Source organism: Equus asinus, chromosome 3 (assembly GCF_041296235.1).
Source record: "Equus asinus isolate D_3611 breed Donkey chromosome 3, EquAss-T2T_v2, whole genome shotgun sequence".
Lineage (NCBI taxonomy): Eukaryota > Metazoa > Chordata > Mammalia > Perissodactyla > Equidae > Equus > Equus asinus.
In genome coordinates, this window is record NC_091792.1 from 96,112,127 (window position 1) to 96,136,029 (window position 23,903).

Consider the following 23,903-nt stretch of genomic DNA (forward strand, 5'->3'; position numbering starts at 1 on the left):
TGCAGCCCATGTCTAGCATGGCATGAGAACCTTAAAGCATGGGCTGAATTTGCTCCTGGCTTTATTTCCCTGTGTCTGATTTCTTCATTTTTCATTGTGTACTTTGTTGTGTATGTAAGTTTGTAAACTGCTCACATCTTCTTAAGAACAACGTGGGAGTATGAATCAGAGTTCCTCATCCTTGACACTAGCGGGCCAAATAATTCCTGTTGGCAGGAATGGGGGGCTGGGGAGAGAGGTGGCATTGGGGGAACGCATCTTTGGCCTCTACCCACTAGATGCCAATAGCAATTCTGCCCCCCACCCCAAGTTGTGACAACCAAAATGTCACCAGACGTTGCCAAATGTCCTCTGGGGCCCAAAAATCACTCCTGATTGAAGATCACTGATAGAAATGAATAAATAGACTGGTGTTGAGCATAAAGGACAGGAAAAAGTTTTCCTTGACCCTCTGGGTCCTTGGCTGGGTCTGAAAATTAAACTGACAAAGACAGATTAACAGGAGAAAAGCAGACAAATTTTATGAAATTTTCACATGTACATGGGGGCTTCCACAAGAGAATGAAGACCTGAAGAAGTGCCCAGGGCAGGAAGCCTTTATATCTTTTAGACAAAGAGACAATAAATTTGTAAAGAATTGACAAGACAAAGGGTTTGCTCTAGAGGTACTAAATAATGAAGAAATAACACTGTTTTTTCTCAGTTTTAAATGCCCCATCTCTGGTGATAAGGACATTTCTCTCCCTCCTGGTTCAGGGGAGGTACCTTCCACATGAGAGATTTATCTCCTGCCTCCAAGAAAGAAGGGCAAGGAGAGGGAGGTCGAAGGACCCTTCCTGCTTCTGCCATTTTCTCAAACTCCTTCAGCTTAAGATATTTAACAGACCAAGGGGCCATATTTTGGGTTAGTGTGTCTTGAAACCCATTAGTATTTTCTAGGCTATGTGCAGACCACAATCTTTGGGGGACACAAAGATGACTGAAGCCCAGTTACCATCCTCAGAAAGACCTGCACACACACAAAAAAAAAAGGACAAAAAAATTATATGTGTGTGTGTGTGTGTGCGCGCTTAGGATGCACATATCTAAATCTCACGTCTGAAGTTAATCTTCCTTCCAGTAGCTCTCTCAATGACCCTAAGAAGAAGGAAGTGAAGATACTATCATTGTCGTTTAGAGAATGGGCACAGAGGTAGCCAAGTATCAGTTCTGTGGTTAGAGCCCAGGGTCCTGACCCCCAAGTTCAGTGGGCTCTCCACCACACCATGAAAGTGTTGAGTAAGTTCAAAGGAGAGAGAGAGGCAAATCCAACGTGGAGGATTAGGAATGGCTTCATGGAGGAGGTGGCATTTGAAACGAGATGTTCACAGGTAGATACGGAAACAGGAGGCAGGAGCTCACGGCAAGAAGGGTGCCAAGGGAATGCTTGCAGAGGGGTAAGGAATCTCACCGACTGGATAAGGGAAGGAAGTAGAAATCAAAGGACTGGAAAAATAGGGTGGGTCATGTTGTGAAGAGTTTCCGGGGGCAGGCCTGAAGGGTTTGAGGGTGAAAAAGCAGTCTTGCCCTAGAAGTATTTATGTCTGACACCAGATGAACATATTATAAAAGTAGAGAAGCAGCTTAATGAATCAGGTCACCAGAGGGATCAGTGATGGCAGAATGACAATGGAGGCGTGGAAGGATCCAATTTCTCATGTGCTCTTTATCCGCTACCCTCGCTCCAAATTAAATGTTTTAGCAAAACAAATCCTCTTTACGTTCTTGATGAAAGGAGACTAACTGGACTTTTCTGGTGTCATAAAAATTCCCAGTCTTGCACTATCAAAACAATAAATACTCCCTCAAGGGCTCCTAATTTAAGCGTTATCAGGCACGAGCACCATGTTTAATGTGAGGGAAAATGTTTGGGAGTGGCATTTTGTTTATAGAAATTGCTTAGCTTAAATTAGGAAATGTCATACCTTCAACTAGGCATAATCATTTTTTAATTTCCTTATAACTGAGAGTTTTCATTGTTTTGGCTAAAATTTCAGAAATGACATTGTTGGGGAGGAAAAATAATTTTCCCTCTACCCTTCTAGATTCTTGGTTGAGGCCCCAGTAACAAAAGACAGATTAAGAAGAAAAAAACAGGACCAGCCCCGGGGGCCTAGTTGTTAAGTGTGACGTGCCCAGGTTCAGTTCCCCAGCATGGACGTACACCACTTGTCTATCAGTGGCCATGCTGTTATGGCGGTTCACGTACAAAATAGAGGAAGACTGGCAATAGATGTTAGCCCAGAGCGAATCTTCCTCAGTAAAAAAGAAGAGAAGAGAAAAACAAAGAAGTTTATTAACATATACATCTCATGTACGTGGGTGATACCCAAGGAAATGAGGAACTGTCAGAGGTGGCTTAGAATTCAGGCTTAAATATCACCTTCAGCAGAAGGCAAAAGAGAGACCGTGTGGGGAGGCCACTTAAGGAGAGGTGACCAGGTAATCAAGGGTAAGGTTTGTTATGCAGATTTAAGTTGGCGGCTTCTCCATTGATAAGGGACTCTTGTGATTTAGAATCATCCTTTTCTTCCAGGTATAAGAGGGAAACATCCTTACAAATGGAGGTTTCCTCTTTAAGTGTGAATTTCCCTTAACTGGTAACTTCTACTCTTTCTTCAGAGCTTCCCCTATGTCTGCTGTGTCTCAAGATAATCAGCTCAAAATGACCCTTATGCCAAAGAGGCATATTTTGGCATGGCATTTTCTGGTCTACAACATAACTGGTACATCCAGCAGAATCCTAGTGTGATGCAGAGATTCAGAATTCTGCAAGGCACAGAGATACTGGCTGAATGGAGTGAAGCAAGCTCAGACCTAGGACTGAAAGACAGACCTGCTGTGAGGTTTTGGGTGCTGGAGAAGCTCAAAGTGATAAAATATAGGGCCTTCTCAGTTGACTGTACTTTCTTTTCAAGAAACGGGTTGCATATAACCCATGGCATTATTTTGGAGGAAACCGAAAGCCAGAAGGAGACAGACAGAGGAGAGAGGAGGAAATGGAAATAGAGGGAGTTAAGAGCCCTGGGAAGCCCAAGGCAAGTGATATTCAGTGGTTTTGTGTGATCCCATCAGGATAACTCCAACTGGTTGAGAGAAATGGAGCCCAAACAGGACCTGGGCTACACAACGAAACTCCTTCCAAAGGACAGACAGCCTGGTGGAATGCAAGGGCGTGGGCTTTGGCTTTAGCTCCCCTGGCTTTGAAGCTGGCTGAGCTGCTTAACTTCCACAAGCGTTGGATTTCAAAATAGGAGAAACGATTGTTACGAGGCTAGAATCCAACAGCATATGTAAGATTGCTTAACATGGAAACTGGTAGTAGAAACAGCTTAAGAAATTTCAGTTTTCCTTCCTTTATCCATGAACAAACAGTTGTGTGTCGCCAGACGAAATACTCTTGTAAGAATTTAGATAGAAATCAGCTAAATCATTGCCACCATGAGTGCCCTTTGGTTTCTGATCACTACCTTGGGGGTAGGGGGAGAGAAGGGCTTTCTGCACAAAGCCCCATTGCTTTTGCTTCCTTCTCACTACTTCCTATTCCTGTAAACATGGAGAACAATAACTTCCCCTGCATTAATATCATAAAACACCAAAGTTATTCCTCCGACCCTCCAGGTAAAATTTAGGATGGCATTTTAAATTTCAATTTCAAATCAAGAATGAGTAATTTTTTAGTATGTCTCAAATATTATTTGGGACATACTTATTCAAATTTAACTGAATATCCTGTATTTTTTTTCCCCTAAATGTGGCAACTCTATTTAATCATTTAACCATAATTTCTGTTTTTCTCCCTCTTAAACCTAGGCTCCTGCTTCTCAGATTCTTAGCAACCTGTGGGTAAAAAGAAAGATGGTGGCATCACCAGACATTGGCAAGGATGTGGCTCAAATGTAACTGTCATATACTACTGATGAGAGTGTACATTGGCACTACCACTTCAGAATACTGGTTAGCACCATCTACTAACCCTAGGACCCAGCAATTCCACTCCTAGGTCTAGACATAATGGAAATACATACATAGTCCACTAAAGACAATGGACAAGAATGTTCATAGCAGTGCCATACTATTCATAATAGTCCAAACTGGACACAATACAATGATAGCATGGATAAGTAAATCATGGTATAACTATTGTTAAAAAACAAGATTCAACTGAGTAAATTTGAAAATCTAACTGGCTTTATTCAAAGATTCACAATCAGGCAGCATCCCATCTAGTAAATAGAAAGTCTCCAAAGAGCTGCACAGAATGGAAGGATTTTATAGTCAGAAAGAGGGTGGGACAGAGAAGCTAAAGGAGTGGATTATTATTTCAGGCAAAGTCACCTTCCCTTAGGGGAAGGCGGGGGGTCTTATCAGGTAGGTTATCTCACTAGTGCTGATCAGGAAATTCCAGACTGATTGGCTTAAAATTCCACTCCTGGGAGAGACTCAAACTGCAGTTGGCTTGGGTGTTAAGTCTTGGTGGGGCTAGCACAAGTGACTCCATTTTGGGCCTGCTGTTTCCTTTTAACACTGCATAAGAGAATATTATATGGAAATGAGAATGAGTGAATTATTGCTACACTCTATGTGGCTGAATCTCACAATCATAATTTTGAGCAGAAGAAGCCAGACACAGAAGAATAAATAATGTATATAATTCAAAGTGCGTAAGGCTCAGACACAGGCAAATAAACGTCTGGTGTTAGAAGACAGGGTAGAGCTTGCCTTGGGCGGGGGGTTATGCCTCCTATAGGGTAAGGAGGCCTTCTGGGGTGCTGGTAACGTCCTAGTTCTTGAATCAGGCTGTGGTTACAAGAATTGTTTACTTTGTGAAAATTCGTCCATCAGGCTTAAAATTTCTGCACTTTACTGTATGTATATGGCACTTCGACTGAAAGTTTATTTAAAGAGAAAAAAAGTAGTAGGACAGATAGGTTAAACTGTCAACAAAGAAGCAATAAGCAGAAGGAAGAGAAAAGAGGCAGGTTTGGGTGGGGGTGGGGGGACGAGCAGGACTGACTACACAGGAGAGGACCTTCAGAGCAGGATGTGAACGAATCTGGGGTGAGCCTGGGCTCGTGTAATAAAGAGTCTAGGTGATATTAGTGAAGGAGTTTATTTAATAATCAGCGTGAGGAGTTCAAATCCCAGGAAAACAGTTCAACAGAGTGTTGAACAACTAGATTTCATATATGTTAAAAAAAAGAAAGCAAGAGAAGTAAGCGAGCAGACCTGATGACCATGGGATGCTTGTGGTCACTGTGGCTGACAGGATGTGCCCACGACACGCATTCTACCTCTGCCTCTGACACCGTCACCCTCTCAGCTCGCAGCCCCCTTGTGTTGCCTCAGAGAAATTTTTACAGAGTGGGACGTGTGTGGACTTCTAAAGACATTCCCCTGTCAGCAAACACAAAGTAGACTTGAGGGCCAGCAATTGAATTCTGAACATTTTTGAACTAAGAAGCAACACATGAGGTTTCATTGTTCACAAGGACTGCTTGTCAGGCCCATGCAGCCACCGTTTATGCATCTGCTGGGAAGCCGAATTAGACCACCTTTATTTATTTATTTATTTATTTTTTGAGGGAGATTAGCCTTGAGCTATCTACTGCCAGTCCTCCTCTTTTTTTTGCTGAGGAAGCTTGGCCCTGAGCTAACATCCATGCCCATCTTCCTCTACTTTATATGTGGGACACCTACCACAGCACGGCGTGCCAAGCAGTGCCATGTCCACACCCGGGATCCGAGCCAGCGAACCCTGGGCTGCTGAGAAGCGAAACATGCCGCACTTAACCACTGCGCCACCGGGCCGGCCCCCAGACCATCTTTAGAATCCCGCCTAGCGCTCACGCTTCCTGACGCCCCTGGTGTTCTCCGAACCAGCTTCTCACCTCAGCACTGCTGTTGACATTTGGAGATAAAAATTTCTTAGTTATGGGAGGCTTTCTTGTGATTTTCAGGATATTTAGCAACATCCTGGCTATCTAGAGTACCCAGGAGATGCCAATACACCTCACCCCCAGTTGTGACAACCAAAAATGTCTCCAGACATTGCCAAATGTCCCCTGGCAGGTACAGTAATCTGTGGTTGAGAACCAGTTATCTAAACTGTATTGTGGAACTCTAGGGCACGTTCTTGGGTGACTGGTTTCAAGATATTAAAAACATATGCAGGGGGCTGGCCCCGTGGCTGAGTGGTTAAGTTCGCGCACTCCGCTGCGGCAGCCCAGGGTTTCACCGGTTCGGATCCTGGACATGGACATGGCACCGCTTGTCAGGCCACATTGAGGCAGCGTCCCCCGTGCCACAACTAGAAGGACCTGCAACTAAGATATACAACTATGTACCGGGGGGATTTGGGGAGATAAAGCAGAAAAAAAAAAATTGAACCATGTGGAATTGTAAGTAAAAAAAAAAACAAAAAAACATACACATAATACATACTTACACACATACATAGAAAGTAAAGTTACTTACAAACTGTCTCGCTTCCTGTAGTTCCAAAATTTACCTGATAAGGGACACTTTAGGAAAAAGCTTCCCTTTTATTCCTAATCAAGGCTTGCTCATTGCAGCCGGCCAAGATTTATGACCCCTGATTAGTAGAGTTTGGTGGGAGGAAGAAATAAAGGCTTTGGATCCCACAGAACTGAATTCAAATCGCAGCCCTGCCACTCTGTCGCTGGGACTTGCGACTTACCGTCTGTTTCTTGCCCTTTCTTCTGTAGCCTTGTAGAAGAACTGGCCACATCTTACAACATCTAGAAGAGCGTAAAGGAGATGGGAGCGTGGAGGGATAGTATCGCGTTTTCCTCCAGGGCCCAGCACTCTCTCTCCTATAACTAATATTCACAAAGGACCTACCCTATGCCAGGCACCACTCCAACGCCTTTTCAAATATTAGCTCATTTAGTCCTCCCCAAAGCTTGATAAGCTAGGTCCTGTTGCTATCCCCACTTCACAGATGAGGAAACTGAGGCACAGAGGTGAAGTGACTTACCCAAGGCCATGTAGCTAGTCACTGGGAATCTGGAGTCTAGGGCCAGAGTCCACAATCTTAACCACTAGATTGTGCCTCTAGGTTCGCCTTCCTGTCTTTTGGTTTCTATGACGTTCCCTGGCAGGTGCTCTCCCTGTCTTTTCCCTGAAGAGACTAGGAAGAGGACGAGGGTCACCTCAGTCCTCAAGAGAAGCCTCATCTCCTCCTCTGTAAATTAAAGAGGTCGAACTAGACATCGCGACTTTCCTTGGCTTTGGCACTCCGCCTCTTTGCCTCAGTTTTCTTATCTGCAGTAAAAGAACGTGACCGGCCTAATTCCCCGAGTGGCCTGGTCTGCTGTGACTATCACCTAGATGTCAGTGTTGAATAGGGATCACACAGGAAAACGCTTTGAACAGTGTAACGCTCTGCACACCGTCAGCCATCAGCTCGTTGGCAACACGCCACACACAGGTCTTTCCATCAACTTCCCCCCGCGCTTCGACTTTCTCCCTCGTGCACATGGTGACACAGTTTTCAAAATGTCCTCACTTACACGATCTTCTTTAAGCCTCCCAATACTAGAGGGAGCACAATCCAAGCCCTCTCATTCCTGACCCACTGGGCATCCTGTCACCACACTGTCATTATCCTCCTGGGTGCTGTGCTGCCAGAAACTTTTCCAAACCGTGAAATCGGGCATAGGCCCCGCTGCTTAGCCACATTTGGTTTAAAACAGACACAGCCGTGCATTTGTCAGGTCACTGACAAACAGAAAACAGAATCCTTAATGGACATAGTCTATTGACATGGTCTCATCACATTAATACGACAACCCAAGGGGAAAAGTCATGCTATACTCATTTTTAAAATGTTAAAACTGAGGCTCAGAGAAGTTAGTTTACTTGTCCAAGGACGCACAGAGGGTGGAAAGTAGATTTGAAAGCGGGTTCATTTGTCTCCACAGTTTCTGATCATGGTCTAGATCCCGGCTAGTCAAAGCGTAGGCCAGACACCAGCACATTGGCACCACCTGGGAGTTTGTTAAAAACGCAAATCTCAGATCCCCCTCTGGACCTACTGAATTGGGGTCTGCATGCTAAAAGGATACCTAGGTGAGTCCTCTGCACACTGTAATTGAAGGACCACTGATCCTTATTGCTGCTCAGTGTAGACCTAGCCATGATACACTGAAGAGCAAAATCTGTAAATAAACGCATCCATCCATCCATATACTGTGCTGGGTTTTAAAATTTACTTCTAGGGGCCAGCCCCATGCCCCGTGGTTAAGTTCGGCATGCTCCACTTTGGCAACTCTGGTTTGGTTCCCAGGCGCAGACCTACACCACTCTTCTGTCAGTGGCCAAGCTGTGGCAGGGGTCCACACAGAAAAAAGGAAGATTGGCAACAGATGTTAGCTCAGGTTGATTCTTCCTCAGCAAAAAAAATCATATATATATATATGTATGTATATATATACATATGCTTCTAAACATTTTACAGGCATACCTTGAAGATATTACAAGTTTGGTTCCAGAACACCAAAATAAAGCAAATATCACAATCATGTGAGTCGCATGAAGTTTTTGGTTTTCCACTGCATATAAAAGTTATATTTACACTATACTGTAGTCTATTAAAGTGTGCAACAGCATTATCTCCAAAAAAAGATGTATATACCTTAATGTTAAAACGCTTTATTGCTAAAAAATGCTAACCATCACCTGAGCCTTCAACAAGTCATAATCTTTTTGCTGGTGGAGGGTCTTGTAAAAAACGCAAGATCTGCAAAGTGTGATAAAGTGAAGCACAATAAAATGAGGCGTGCCTGCACTTTAAGAGGAAATTTAAAGATTTAAAAGCAGGTGGCATGAGTCCCAGTGTTAGATTAGGCATTGAGTTAATTGAATTAGCAGATACACAGTACATACTAGGATGGATATGATCTGCATACATCGCATACGCCCATGCCAGGATTTATATCAGAATTTCTTATTCTTGAACTTTATTCATTGGTATATATATATTTTTTACATCAAACACAGAAAATTTTATCCTTACACCAAACTACTTAACAGAACAAACACATGTGTCCAGTGCTGTATAAACAGTTATGAAGCGCTGGAAGAATATTTAAGGTACAGTTCTTGCCCTGGAGTAATTTTCAGCTTTGAGGTCTCTTGAAAAGAACTTTAGCATAGTTCTCCATTCTAATATATTGGCTAAACTGATTTTAATTTTAAACTGAATTTAATTTAATTATACTGAATTTTTTCCCCCAAGCATTGTTTTCATTAAAGAAGTAATTTTCTGTTAAGAATATAGCCTTAACGCTACCTTTCTCTTCTTTTCATAATACTCATAAAAGCAGCAAGAGCAGCAGCAGCTCCCTGTATACATATTTTAACTACACTGATTTTCCCAACATATTTTTAAAAGGTAACGGATAATTCATTCTTTTTTTAATGTTTTTAATTTAAATTTTTTTTTCTTTAAAGATTGGCACCTGAGCTAACAACTGTTGCCAATCTTCTTTTTTTTCTTTTTTTTCTGCTTTATCTCTCCAAACCCCCCTGTACATAGTTGTATATCTTAGTTGCAGCTCCTTCTAGTTGTGGGATGTGGGACGCCACCTGAACGTGGCCTGACGAGCAGTGCCATGTCCCCGCCCAGGATCCGAACCCTGGGCCGCCGCAGCGGAGCGCACGAACTTAACCACTCGGCCACGGAGCCGGCCCCTAAATTTTTATTTTTATAACAGTAACATTGGATTATAACATTATATCACTTTCAGATGTACATCATAATGTATTTCGAATTCTGTGTGGATTACATCATGTTCACCACCCAGAGACTAATTACCATCCATCACCACACACGGGCCTCATCACCCCTTTCTCCCTCCCCCCTCCCCCCTTCCCTTCTGGTAACCACCACTCCAGTCTCTGTTGCTATGTGTTTGTCATTGTTTTTATCTTCTACTTATGAGTGAGATCATATGGTATTTGACCTTCTCCCTCTGACTTATTTCACTTAGCATAATACCCTCAAGGTCTTGGATAATTCATTCTTGAGGCCAGAGGTGTAGCCATAACACTTAGACTTGAATAGCACATTACCTGTACAATTTATTCTGATTTGTAACTATTTCTTGGACCAGAGATTGAGTCCACGTTATGTGCCAACTCTGAACAAATGGCAGTAGCAGCCTATACACTGCCTTGTGAAGGATTCTAAGATATGTCCAGTAGGAACATTCTGGATTCAACTAGCAATGTCTGCGATGGGTGTGGAAAGGGGCCGTTGAGAGCATCCGCCCCAGGCTTTGCCATCCCTGCACTTGGACGCTGCCCCCAGCTCAAAAAGCTGATGTCTTTACCATTCCTCACCCGTCCCCTGCTCTTTGCTTCCCCTGGGCGTTTCCTCCCACCGCGTCCACTGCCTAGACTGCTCTACCCTCTGCGCCTGGACCAGGATCCCACGCCCGCCAAGCAGCCTTCCCCAGCTTCTCCAGAACCAAATGATAATTCTATTGCTGCCAGTCTGGAAAAAGACAAACAACAACAACAACAAAAGCAGCAAAAGACTTGTTTCCAGATCATGTGCTTGGACTTCAGCTCAGGGCCTTGAAGATGCTTCTCTCGCACCTCCCAGGGGCCCGGGGGATTCTCAGTACAGACCTGTTTTGATCAAAATCAACTACTGCCACTTCCTCTGTGAATCACACCTATCCTGGGTGTGCAGGTGTCTCTGCCGTTTTAGGCGTTTTATCTCCCTGCTGGTGAGTCCGCCCAGCGAGTTCTCTTCTGAGTTTCTCCTCCGTGTTCAAATTCCTATTACGCTCCTTCTGGCTCTGTAACCACACCCAATACCAAAATGAAGCCAGGCTGGCTGGATAAAAAGATTTGGGATGAATTATGCTTTTTTCTGATTATTCTCTTTTGATTTGGTTCTCAGAGGAATCAGTGTGCGAGAAGGGAGTTAAAAAAATACGATTAAATTTAGAAGCAGTCAGATTAGGCAATAATACGGCTGTGGACCCCGTCACCGCTCTCACTTTCTTATCAACTCCTCTCCCGCGGGCACTTATTAAATATACGGATTCCGGAAGGAGAGCAGGGTAAGGCGAAGAGCTAAGAAGACTGTTAAGGAAGGACTGAGAGGATGAAACGAGTAAACAGTAACCTCCGGAGCTGGCTGTGTCGGAATCGCCCCTTAAAAACTGTACACACCCAGGGTCCACCCCAGGCTCCCCAATCAGAGTCAAGCGTCTGCATTTCTAACCAAGCACTAAGGACGAACCTCCTACACAGTCAGGATCGGAAGCCCTGTGGTAGATTCTTTGACGGGGTGCCTCCCTGGCAACGTGGTAGAGGAAGATAGGAGAGAGCAAAGCGGTGGGATAATGCAGCTGGAGGCTGCCTTGCAACTGGTCAAGGGAAGCGTTAGAAGTGAGCAGGGACCCAGACTATGGAGCACAGCATTATGGTTAGACTGGAAATAGTAAAGAAATTTTAACACCAGTCTTTGTGAAACCAAACGCGTTTTCTCTCTTGCGAGTTCTTACGGAGTAGGAGCTGGATCCCTGGATGAAATATGAAAAGTATAGGCCTTGTTTCACGGGCACTATTTCTTAGTAGTTTTGCAACCGCTGAGTTTTTCTGTGGGAACTTGAAGCCTGTTTTTTCAGATTCTGCCCTGACACCTTCCAAAAGGAAGTTAATCTTTTTTTTTTTTTTTTTTTTGGTGAGGAAGATTGGCCCTGGGCTAACAGCTGTTGCCAATCTTCCTCTTTTTCCTTGAGGAAGATTGTTGCTGGGCTAACATGTGAGCCAGTCTTCCTCTACTTTATATGTGGGACTCCTGCTACAACATGGCAGTGTGTAGGTCCCCGCCCAGAACCCCACCTGCAAACCCTGGGCCCCTGAAGCGGAGAGCGTCAACTTAACTACTGTGCCACCAGGCCAACCCCAATCATTTTTAAAAGTAATCTAGGCGTCTGTTAGAACTTTAGCTATCAGGAGACCCTGATAACTATGCAATGAATGCTGACATTAGCTAGAAGCATCAGTTTTAATAACCACAACTTTATGGAGAAGTAAAGCACTCTATGTCGCAGAGTTTTCTTAAGGAGCAATTGAGACTATGTCTGTGGAAAGCTTTGTAAAAATGATTATAATTACTATTAAATAGAAATGCAAAACAGACATTGTTCAGGATGGTTGTCTCGAGAATAGCAGAAAAATCATCTTGCTGATGAAAAGGAAGAGAGAGATGGGTGAAAGGGACAAAGACAAACAAACAAAAAACCGGAAAACCTGAGAAGAGAACCCTCATCCCCTTTCCTTTATATGTTTAATTCCCAAATATTGGCAATAGTCTGGAATGTCATGCTAAATTAGTTGAACGTGACCCCTAATCAGAGAGGTGTATGAAATGTCTTCTCAAGTGGTATCTACATTACATCCAACTGGTAAGTTAGGTACTTAATATTTTTTTTGGTTTTGTTTTCACAGGCAGTGCCCTTTTGAACTTAGCCTTAAAAATGAATCCAGTTGTTGCTCAGCCAGGCTACGGTGCGCGGGGCGTGACGGCTAGTAACTGGCAAACCGGGGTGTTTGACTGCTGCGACGACCTAGGGGTTTGTAAGTGCCGCGGGTCACTGCTCCCCCGGGACTACAGTGACTCAGGTCACTGACATCATAGAAGTCGTTTACTGACCCTCTCAGCGAGTTCTGCACTTTATTCTGTAACTCGGAAGTCACAAGCCCGAGGCCCATGGGCGGATTTAGCCACTGGATGTGTTTTGTTGGTCCTGCGCATAATGAACCCTTTCAATGTATTGTTTAAAATAGTAGGAAACATATAAAAGTCAGATTTCACATAAAAATCTAGCTTTCCAATCTAGATTTCCAACTTCTCTTGAACATTGGGAAAATCTGGGAAGATGAGTCCTTCTCCCGAGGCAGGGGTCTGAGTATTAGCCAGCACCATGAAAAGGGCGTTCACCCCACAGCTTGCCATATTTATGTCCACCATCCACTGATATCTATTTTGTGTTTTTTCCAACCTATTTCACTCATTTATTTTACCTGCCTGGCCTTGAGTTTGTGACCCTTGTCTAGGTCAATCACCTCTTCTTAAATTTTCACCTCTTTCATATCCCCATGTTCTTGACATGCTTTTCCAGTTTGTCTTCCATGTACCTCTGCTTTTTCCTCCAGTGCTGACTCTGCGTTTTCCAGTTTTCAATGATATTCTTGTGTCTCTTGGGATTGTTCCATTTCAGGAAGCTTTGCGGGTTTTTAGTTTTACTGACTTGTAATTCTTTTAAACTATGAAACATATTTTTGTGTGAGAAAATTTTCCTTATTTTAAAGTCTATTGCCATATGAGTTGAAGACATTTTCTTTCCTTTTCTTTTCTTTTTCTTTCTTTCTTTTTTTTTTTTTTTTTTTTGCTGAGGAAGATTCACCCTAAGCTAATATCCAATGCCAATCTTCCTCATTTTGCATGTGAGCCCCTTCCACAGCATGGCCACTGACAGATGAGCAGTGTAGATCTGCACCCAGGAACTGAACCTGGGCGCTGAAATGGAACACACTGAACTTAACCACTAGGTCACGGGGCAGCCCTGAAGATATTTTCTGTGTGGCTGATCTGTCCACTGTCTTTGGGAAACAGCCTACCTTTTTGTGTATAATGGAAGTTCCAAGTTCATTGGAGATAGTCTTTTGCTTAAAACAATCAACCAAAAAACACAGACTTGGGGCCAGCCTTGTGGCCGAGTGGTTAAGTTCGTGAGCTCCACTTTGGTGGCCCAGGGTTTCTCTGGTTCAGATCCTAGGCGTGGACATGGCACCGCTCATCAAGCCATGTTGAGGCAGCGTCCCACATAGCACAACCAGAGGTACTCACAACTAGAATATACAACTATGTACTGGGGAGAAGGTGGGGCATGGTTTGGAGAGAGGAAGAAGAAGAAGAAAAAAAGATTGGCAATAGATGTTAGCTCAGGTGCCAATCTTAAAAAAAACAAAACAAAACACAGACTTTTGAGGCCCACCCTGTGGCATAGCGGTTAAGTTTGTGCACTCAGCTTCGGTGGCCCAGGGTTCATCAGTTCAGATCCCGGACATGGACCTACGCACCACTTATCAAGCCATGCTGTGGTAGGCATCCCACATAGAAAGTAGAGGAAGATGGGCACGGAAGTTAGCTCAGGGCCAGTCTTCCTCAGCAAAAAGGGGAGGATTGGCAGCAGATGTTAGCTCAGGGCTAATCTTCCTAAAAGAAAAAAAAAACAAAAAAAAACAGACTTTCTTATCTTATCTAGGGTACAGCCACATGAAAACTCCACCCCAGAGTTTTTCAAAATAGACTTGTACTCAGAGCATATTTGAGAACTCTTTCCATTTGTTGCTATTTTCTTAGGCCCCTTTTTGTCTTATACAGATTCCTTGAAGTGAAATTGCAGTAGACTTTTAAGCTTTTGATGCCAATATCTCATAACTTCTACTTGTTTCCAACTCCGTAACGATAACAGGGCTCTATTCTTTGCCCAAATGACCATCTAGCATCTATTCCCTATTGCTTTTCTCACTTCAGCCCTAATGGTTTCTCCACTGATCCTTTTCTGACCCCAAACACTCCATCATGGTTTTCAGAGGTCTCAGACATCCGGGGCCACAAACTTCCTGTGCAAACATGACCCAAATGTAATCAAGGGCAGGGAAGAAAGATAATTTGAAAATGCTCAGATTGGCAAAGCAAGAGCTTTTGCAATTAAATCTGACCTAGTATAATGACATGCAGAGTTCCTCGATTCCTAGACAGTAGGCTCTAGAAGCAAGACATAAAGCCAGATGACCACGTTGTTTTCTCAGAGTGTCCCTTAAAGCCGTTTTCTGAGCGAGCATCTTTTTGAAAGCAGGCTGATTTAGTCGAAACTGTGATGACTTTGACTAATCCCTCTGTGTTGTCTCACCCTGCACCCAGGCCTCTGTGGGACTTTCTTTCCCCTGTGCCTCTCCTGTCAGATTGCCTCTGACATGGACGAATGCTGCCTGTGCGGAGGGAGTGTTGCCATGAGGACCCTGTATCGAACCCGATACGGCATCCCGGTGAGTCACCCAAGTGTCCGCTGAGAGGTGGCAGCCCAGACACCCCAAGGGCTTTCCTTAACTCTGACTGGATCTCCATGACTGCCCTCCTCACCTTCATGGCTTGACCATAGTCCACTTGTTGTTAGTGCCATCAAGTCAATTCCAACTCCTAGTGACCCTGTGGACAGCAGAGCGGAACCCCGCCCAGCCTTTTTGCACCATCCTCTCAGCTTCTGGTGCTCTATCAGACAATGCTCCGCTGTTATTCACAGGGTTTTCATGGCCAATTTTTTCAGGAGTGAGTGGCCAGGTCCTTCTTCCTAGTGTCTGGTCTGGAAGCTCCATTGAAACCTGTCCACCATGGGTGACTCTGCTGGTATTTGAAATCCTGGTGGCATAGCTTTCAGCATCACAGCAACACGCAGCCACCACAGTATGACAACCAACAGATGGGGGATGTGGTTCCCTGACCGGAAACAACCTGGGCCACAGGGGTGAGAACGCTGAATCTTGACCACTAGACCACCAGGGCTGGCCTTTTCTCCACTACCGTCCTAATTTTTTTGGTGATTTACAGGGGCCATGCGGCTATCTATACTTTGGAATATATGAGTAATAAAATCTTTCATTATTGTGTCTCTGAAAAAGTTGCTGGAGGTTAGTAGGTAAGAGATGGAGGCCAGCACAGGGCCCTTAGCCTCTCCTGGCTTTACTCAGATTCAGGGAGAAGAGCCTGCAAATCTGCAAGGTTGGGGTGACAGTTTCTTAGAAAGCCTTGGGTAAAAATGGGTGTGTAGTGGATCCCCTCAGAGCTGGCACATCCGCCTCACTGGCAGAGTCCACTCACTCAGCAGGGATTCCTGAGTACATAGAACTTGCAAGTACCATTCCAGACACTAGAGACACATCGGTGAACAAAGGAAATCAAAACCCATGTCTTCAGGAAGCTTATAGTCTTTTTTTTTTTGAGACTTTTATTTTAACGTAATTTCAGACATAAAAGTTGCAAAAATGGTGCAGACTTCGTGAATACCCTTCACCCAGATTCCCCAAATACTAAAAATTGGCCACATTTGTTTTCCCTCTTTGCTTTCCTCTATCATCTATCCTATTTTTTTCTGAACCATCTAAGAGTAAATTACAAACTTGATGCCGTTACCTCTATTTCACTGTGTATTTCTTAAAAACAAGGACGTTCTCTTATATAACCACAATCCAATTACCAAAAATCAAGAATTTAGCGTTAATACAATACTATTAGTTTATCCATGGATCTTATTTAAACTTCACCAATTAGCCCAATAATATTCTTTTTTTTTAAGATATTTTATTTTTATTTTTCCTTTTGCTCCCCAAAGCCCTCCAGTACATAACTGTATATTTTTAGTTGTGGGTCTTTCTAGTTGTGGCATGTGGGACGCCGCCTCAGCATGGTTTGATGAGAGGTGCCATGTCAGCGCCCAGGATCCGAACCGGTGAAACCCTGGGCTGCTGAAGCAGAGCACACGAACTTAACCACTCGGCCACGGGGCCGGCCCCCCCTAATAATATTCTTTAAGTGAAAGAAAATCAATCTGGGATCACACATCGTGTTCAGTTGTCATGCTTCTTTAGCCCCCTATGATATGATCAGCTTCTCAGTCTTTCCTTGTCTTTTCTTCTTTTTTATGAATACAGATCGGTTATTTTGCAGACCATCCCTCAGTGCGATTTGTCAAATGGCTCCTCATGATTAGAGTTAGGGTAGATATTTCTTGGCAGAAACTCCACAGAAGCGATGCTGTGTTCGCCATGCATCATATCAGGGGGCACATGACATCAATTTATCCCATCATGGGTGATAGTAACTTTGATTACTTGGTTAAGATAGTGTGTGTGCCAGGGTTCTCCAATATAAAGTTGCTATTTTCCCCGGTGTCATGACAAGGACCTTGCAGGGAGATGTAAATATCCTGTTCCTCCTTCACCCACTAGCTCTAGCATCCATTAAAAAGTCTTGCCTGAATCCATCATTACTGTGATAGTTGTCTATGGTCAAGCTTACTCTCCAATGGGAGAAGATAGCTACCATATAACTAAGTGAAAGTATAATACACAGGAAGCTGATAAGTGCTAGAGAGAAAAATAAAGCGAGGAAGAGAGGGTTGAAGGGTTCTAATCGTAAATAGGGTTATTAGGAACAACTTCAGTAAGAAAGCAAAGATCTCAAAGGATGAGAGGATGACCCATCTGGGGAAGGTCCAGGCAGAGGAAAGAGCTAGAGTCAAGGCCTTCAGATAGAGCTTACCTGGAATGTTCCAGAAAGAGCAACCAGCCAGAAAGGCAGGAACAGTGTGGGGGGGGGGGGAGGGGGGGGCGAGGAGTAATAGAAGAAGATGATATCAACGCATTAGTAAGAGTTAGAGCTTTCAGGGCCTTGCAGACTATTATAAGAACTTTAGTTTTTACTCTGAGTGAGCTGGGAAGCCATTGAAATGTTTTAAACAAAGAAGTGACATGATGGATTCTTGTTCCTGGAAACTTAGCCTCTGCCCCATTCGTTACCCCCATGTGACTGAGCACAAGTTATTAACCTTCCTAACCCCTGTCTCCCTTACTGATAAACTGATGGTAATGACACCTCCCCCAGGTGGTATAGTAAGAGTGAGATAATGTGTGGAAAGGACTTTTCACTGGGCCTGGCAGGTAATAAGTTCTCATTAAATAATTGTGATGATTTTGTTCTGATCTCAGAAGCTGACTCAACTGTTTTCCCAGGGCGGGGATGTGTTCAGGGGCCAGGTTTCATTTCTCCTGTGTGCTGGCTCAGCTATCAAACTTTGCTCCTCTTATAAGGCAGCATAACACACAAGGGCTCTTAACTTTGTGACCGGACCACGAACTTCCTGAAATTGTATGCAAAGTATCACGTGTATATAGTTATGTATACAGGTGTGAAGGTAAGATTCTCAAAGTGGTCCGTGACCTCAAAATGGTATAAAGGAAAGGGCGCCTAGCTGGGAGATAAAGGTTCTGGGAACAGCTTGGCAAATAGCTAACTTTTTGACTCTCTCATAAGTCATTGAGCGGCATCAGTTTTCTGATCTGTCATGAGGAAGTTGCGTAAGATGATTTCTAAGGTCACGGCTAGGTCTAGGGTTCTATGTTATAGTACGTTTCCCAGGCACACGTTAGATAAGTATGTTTACAGATAGTATATCTCTGTTCTTTCTCCTTAGAACAGACCTCTAAAATGGCTAGCAATTCCTTGGGCTGATTTGTGTAATTCAGGCTCTCTGTTTTGTTTCCCTTTTACATCTATGCAAACTTTGATGGGGCTGCTACAGTGCAGCCTCGCTGGTCTGCCCCTCCTTTCGTGGACACAGCCTAGAGAGCATCCCTTTGGCCAGGGTCGCAGCCTGTGCGGGAGAGAAGGAGAAAGAAAGGAAACAACCACCGATTGAACTGTTATGTGCCGGGGATGCTATTTTGACATCTCTTCACCCTTTACTCCTTACAAACTCTTCATGGTACCGGGATTCATATCTCTACTTTGTAGATATGGAAACCAGAAAAAGAGAGAGGCTTAAGGTCAGAGAACGTGTAAATGCTGGAATTTGGACTCGCGTTTATTCTGACTAACTCCCAAGTCTGGTTGTTCCCGCTTTTCCATCTTGCCTTCCTGAGTATGTGTGCACTCAGCCATGTACCACAGTTCATTCCTTTATCAGCTCAGTCAGCGCTTCTGTAAATAGTGCTCCGAACGAGACTTCTTTTTTCACAGTTTCCAAACAAATGAAGCACCATCCCCTTTACCCAAACAGCGGGGTGAACACAGAGTCTTTATTTCTGGCCCGACTTCCCAAGCAGCTATTCTGGTCAAGGCATTTACGTCCCTTGTTAACTTTGGTGTGGTATAAACCTGCAGTTCATTTCCTCTCACTTTGAAAAAGGAGGATTTTTTCTTCTTTGTGTTCCCTCTATTTATATTATGAAACAGACTGAGAATCAGATGTGTTTTCTCTAGGTTTCTCAGCAAGTATTAGTGGGATTTTTTTTCCTCCTAAAAACTACCTTAGGTAAAAGACAGGTATATAGACAAACTGGGACAGAAAAGCAATTAGCTCTTTATCAAATGAGAATAATTGTCTTCCTTGTGGCATATTACACATATTCAATACATGTTGGCTTAGTGAAGTTTTAAAAGATAAAAAGAATAAAAAGTGAATAACAAATTAAAGACAAAAAAACAAGTACTATAAGGAAAGGTTGAGGGAATTTTGATTATTTTTCAGGGAAAAAGAAGGCTAAGAGACCAAGCTGTCTTCAAGCTGAACCTGTATTCCTCCATCTGATGAGAGACACAACATTAGAAGATTATTTAACACTGCTACTTATTTGTCCACTCTTTGTCCCACATCCTTACTTTGTTAGAGGAGAATGAAAATCACTGTAGCAATGGAGGAAAGTTTCAGGAAAAATAAATTGCTCATAATCTCACCACTTAGGAGCTCCTAACCCTTATAAACTGAATCTACTATAAATCTCTCTCTCTCTCTAACTCTCTCTCCCTGTCAGCTCACACTGTAAATTGGGAATTGCGTTAAACTCAACATTTTTTAAAATAAGTGCTACCAAAAAAAATGGAATTCAAAATTATTTCAATCAGTCAAGATATACAGTCCTAGAACCTGGTCGTCAGACTAGAACCCCCTGGCTCACCCAGTGCCTCCTGCACAGAGCAGGACTGTCTTCAGGGGCATCTCTACCAGAGGCTCATTGAGGATCCAGCTGGACCATTCCAGGGAGATGGCCCTCAAAACTTTGCAAAGTAGCCCATTCCACGGCTTTTCCAAACACTATTCATTCTCTTCTTTCTTCTTTTCCCCATAACTTATATATCGCTCCCTCGCTCTGGACTTCCTCCCCTGTGGAACAAACACAAGAGATGTCCACAAAAATGGTTGAGCGATACAGGGTGAGGCCTGGTCTGGCACTACTCACAAACTATAGAAAAATTGGTCCATTACACAACAGGCTTTAAAGGGAGCCTTTCCAGAACAGGTGATAGAGGACTGGGGCTCTAGCTGCAACCTACAGACCATTTGAAATGATGTAGTGTTAGGAAAAGATCAGTTGCTTGTGAAGAGAAAGACCAGGTGATGCCATCAATTTGTTACATGATTTTAGCACATTATTTAACTTTGCTGGGTCATCAGGAAAAATGGGGATAGTGTCACAGAATTCTCATGATAAACAACTAACATAAAATGTATGTTTCAAAGAGGTTTGAAAAGCTATACAAATGCAAGGAATTGTGTGGCTATGTTTACAGGCTATATGTTGATCCATTTGTTTGTTTTTTAACAGGGATCTATTTGCGATGATTACCTATGCCTGATGTGTTGCCCTAATTGCACCCTTTGTCAACTCAAGCGAGATATTGATAAAAGACAAGCAATGAATGCTTTCTAAAAGGTGTTTTGGTAAGTTGGTGGGAATTATTTGATTTATGAGTATTAAAACAAATTCTCAAAGATGTCTTTCATATCCTTGGGACTCTCTCACACAGATACATGAAATATCCCTTAACAAAGGGAGGGCAAATGATTTTTAGTTGCCAGCCTATGCCAATCTTGGAAGTCAGCTTCCAAGAGCCTGGATTGAGAGGGTTAAGTCTGGTTGAATACGAAAGAATTCTGTGATTTGTTAGGATGACTGCCACAGGTGGAGTGGCTGTGTGATGTACCAAATCAACATGCCACGTGTCAACCATGCCCACCTTAACAACACCATGATTTCAGGTGGTAGAGATACGTATATAACCAGACATTCATTTCCCTAAGTCTAGATCTCAAGTCCACTGCTACCAACAGTAACCAACTGAGATATTATACTAAGTGTGACTGCGTGATGTACCTAGTTATGTGTTCTTGTCAACACCACAATGTTAAACCAACAATTCATTCTCCAAAGTGGCGGGAAGCTAGTTTAGTCTCCATAAATCAAGTGTGGACAATTCACTCAGTTCTCCAAAATTCCCAAAGCCCCACTATAAAGAAGAGTTACTGACTCTTTGGCGGCTGTATTGTCAAACTTGGGCGGCTACTCATTTACCTAGTTTCCTAAGCTCTCCTAGTCACATTTTTAATCTTCTCAATTCTTCCTGTTTCTCTCAGACAAGAGGGCCATGGCTCACTCAGTCTTGTCTTTCAATCGCTTACTGCCAATCCCAATAGAATTTGTCAGCAAAGTTTAGTTTTCACCTGGAAGTGACTATTCTCTGTAAAACTCCTGTCACCCAAGAGGTCTCTGAGAGTGTTTGATCAGGATGGTGTGTTCATCCGTATGATGGGTGACATTGGTGCCATCTGTCTAAGCGCCACAAGCAGCACAACATCATGTCCTTTCCATGAGCCACGCTTCAGTACGTTGCATTTTATTACCACGCTGGTGTCCTAGTATTTGTCTTCTGATTGTTTTATAAATGGTTTCCCTCAGTGACTGAAGCACTTTATTCACTTTCAAGCAGAGTCAAAATGGGGAGTTTTCTTATCATTCTTTTTCCTCTTTACACTCTTCCTCCTGAGAATTTACTGTTGTCTTTCCTCCCAAGCAGTGACGTTCTTTAAACGCCTACGTTACCAACTCGACTCATAATTTGATGCCAAAGTAGCCCTAAGGGAATTAGAATGTGGCAGTTCACTGGTCTTGTCATCCAGACAATGAAAAAGATTGTTGTGGGTTCTCTGCCTTTTGGATACTCTTACCTTCACACATTCAATGATTTATTGACATTTGGGAACAGAGGTTAACTCTGGCAATCTATGGAGCATTCTATTGGTTCACCCAACCACTTAGCAACAGTACCTGACATATAGTAGGCAGTTATAAATACTGTGGATGAATAAATGATGGTAGCTTTCAAGGAGGAAATATAATGAAGCCCCAACCTAGGAGAATTCTCTGAATCCTAACTGGCGGTTGCGACTCTTCCTGATAGACTGTTCTGAACCAGGGCCATTATTTGACGTAGATTTTTAAAATGTGCATCTTGGCAGTAGGGTGGGTGTGGAATGGAAGTTTTGATATTTGGAACAAGATAATGTAAAGAAAGATAGAACTGATAAATCCTAATTCATTCATTCATTTATTCTTTCTCTTTTTTTCTGATTTCTACAGGTCAAATTCACATTTGGTGAAAGAGAACACTGGAATGAAATATTGCATCTGTTAAGTGCTATCTTACCTCAAATCTTAGAAAGTAATTCAATTAATCATGTGGCTTCAAAAGGCTTCAAAACACTTTTAATTTCCAGTATATTTTGAAAGAAATATATTTCCATTGCTGTTCTCTAAGATGACTACCATTAAAAAAATTAATTTCCTCAACAATTCTTGTGTCTTTATATACTGCTTCATGGAAAATTACAATATGCTTCTTTTTAAAAATGAACCCAAGGTTATCAAATGTCAAAGTTGAATGTGGGTACATGGAGATTCTTCATTCTACTTTTCTACCTTTATGTATTGTTATTCTGGATTTTCCCTCCACTGGGAGGCCAGGTGTTACCCTGTGCAGCCCCTCATCCCAGAAAAGTGTGGCTTCCTCCCGTAACTGAGCAAAACGGGGCTTGTTCTGCTCGCCACAATCTGGTGCCAATCAATTGCAAACAAGTCAGTGGTTGAGAAAGGAAAGCTTATACAATTAGCCAGCATAATCGGAAGATGGCGGACTAGTGCCCTAAAGATCCATCTTACAATCATACAGAATCTTGAGACAGTTATATAGGGGAAACGGGCAGGGAAGGAGGGGCGTTAGGGATGGCGACCATCTGATGCGATAAACTTCAAGGTGCCACATTTCTTACTTCTGCCATTCGTGATGGGTACCAACACAGAATTTTTCTCTCTGGAGGTCGTCATGTTTCTGGGGAACTCAGGGAACAAAGTTGTCTTATCACAGCTGGGAGACATACGTAAGCAAAAGTCAGAGAACTAGCAGATCATGTATTTTGTAAAAGCGAGAGGCGCTTAATCATCTAGGCTACGGGCAGGCTGGAATGTGTTCACCGAGACTAGCGAATCAGGGTCGTAGTTACAATGTTGCTTCCTCCCTCCAAGATAGCTTCCCTCACGTAAACTTAAGACCTAGCTGTTACACTCCCTTTGGGAGACTGAAGTGCATTTGGCACTTCTTTACAGCCCCATAAAGTAAACCCACTCCAGGAAGTATTTGCTGAGCAATACACAGTTTACCATAGATTATACAGACAAAAGAGAGGATTCCTGTCATAAACCACACAGCAAACTACCTAATTAAAACTCCCGTTGGACATTTCTGTCCACCCAAAGTCAACTCCTGCAGCAAGCCAGGCACACGGGCTCCACGTACCTTTCTCCCCAACCCCCCGCCCCGTTAATGTGGCATTTTATTTTATTTTTTTATTGAGATATAATTGACATATAATGTATTAGTTTTAGGTGTACAATATAATGATTTGGTATGCGTGTATGTGTGTGTATATATATACTGCAAAATGATCACCACAATAAGTCTAGTTAACATCCATCACCACACATAGTTATAGTTTTTTTTCTTATCATGAGAACTTTTAAGAGTTACTCTCTTAGCAACTTGCAGATATGCAATACAGTATTAACTAAAGTTGCCGTGCTGTGCATTACATCCCCAGAGTGGAATTTATAACTGGAAGTTTGTATCTTTTGACCCATTTCACTCACCCCCCAGCCCCCACCTCTGGCAACCACGTATCTGTTCTCTGAATCTGTAAGTTTGG

At 43.1% G+C, this 23,903-nt stretch overlaps 1 protein-coding gene across 1 annotated transcript in view; it reads left to right on the forward strand.

Moving 5' to 3' along the window:
- LOC106846422 (placenta-specific gene 8 protein-like) overlaps positions 1-22,497 on the forward strand; it is a 66,495-nt gene extending 43,998 nt beyond the window's left edge. The window contains exons 2-5 of the mRNA XM_070505474.1: positions 12,535-12,663; positions 15,017-15,141; positions 20,473-20,588; positions 22,285-22,497. Of these exons, the coding sequence (XP_070361575.1) occupies positions 12,564-12,663; positions 15,017-15,141; positions 20,473-20,577 (330 nt within the window). The 5' untranslated portion in view covers positions 12,535-12,563 and the 3' untranslated portion in view covers positions 20,578-20,588; positions 22,285-22,497. The remainder of the gene's footprint in view (positions 1-12,534; positions 12,664-15,016; positions 15,142-20,472; positions 20,589-22,284) is intronic.
- Positions 22,498-23,903: the final 1,406 nt, after the last annotated feature.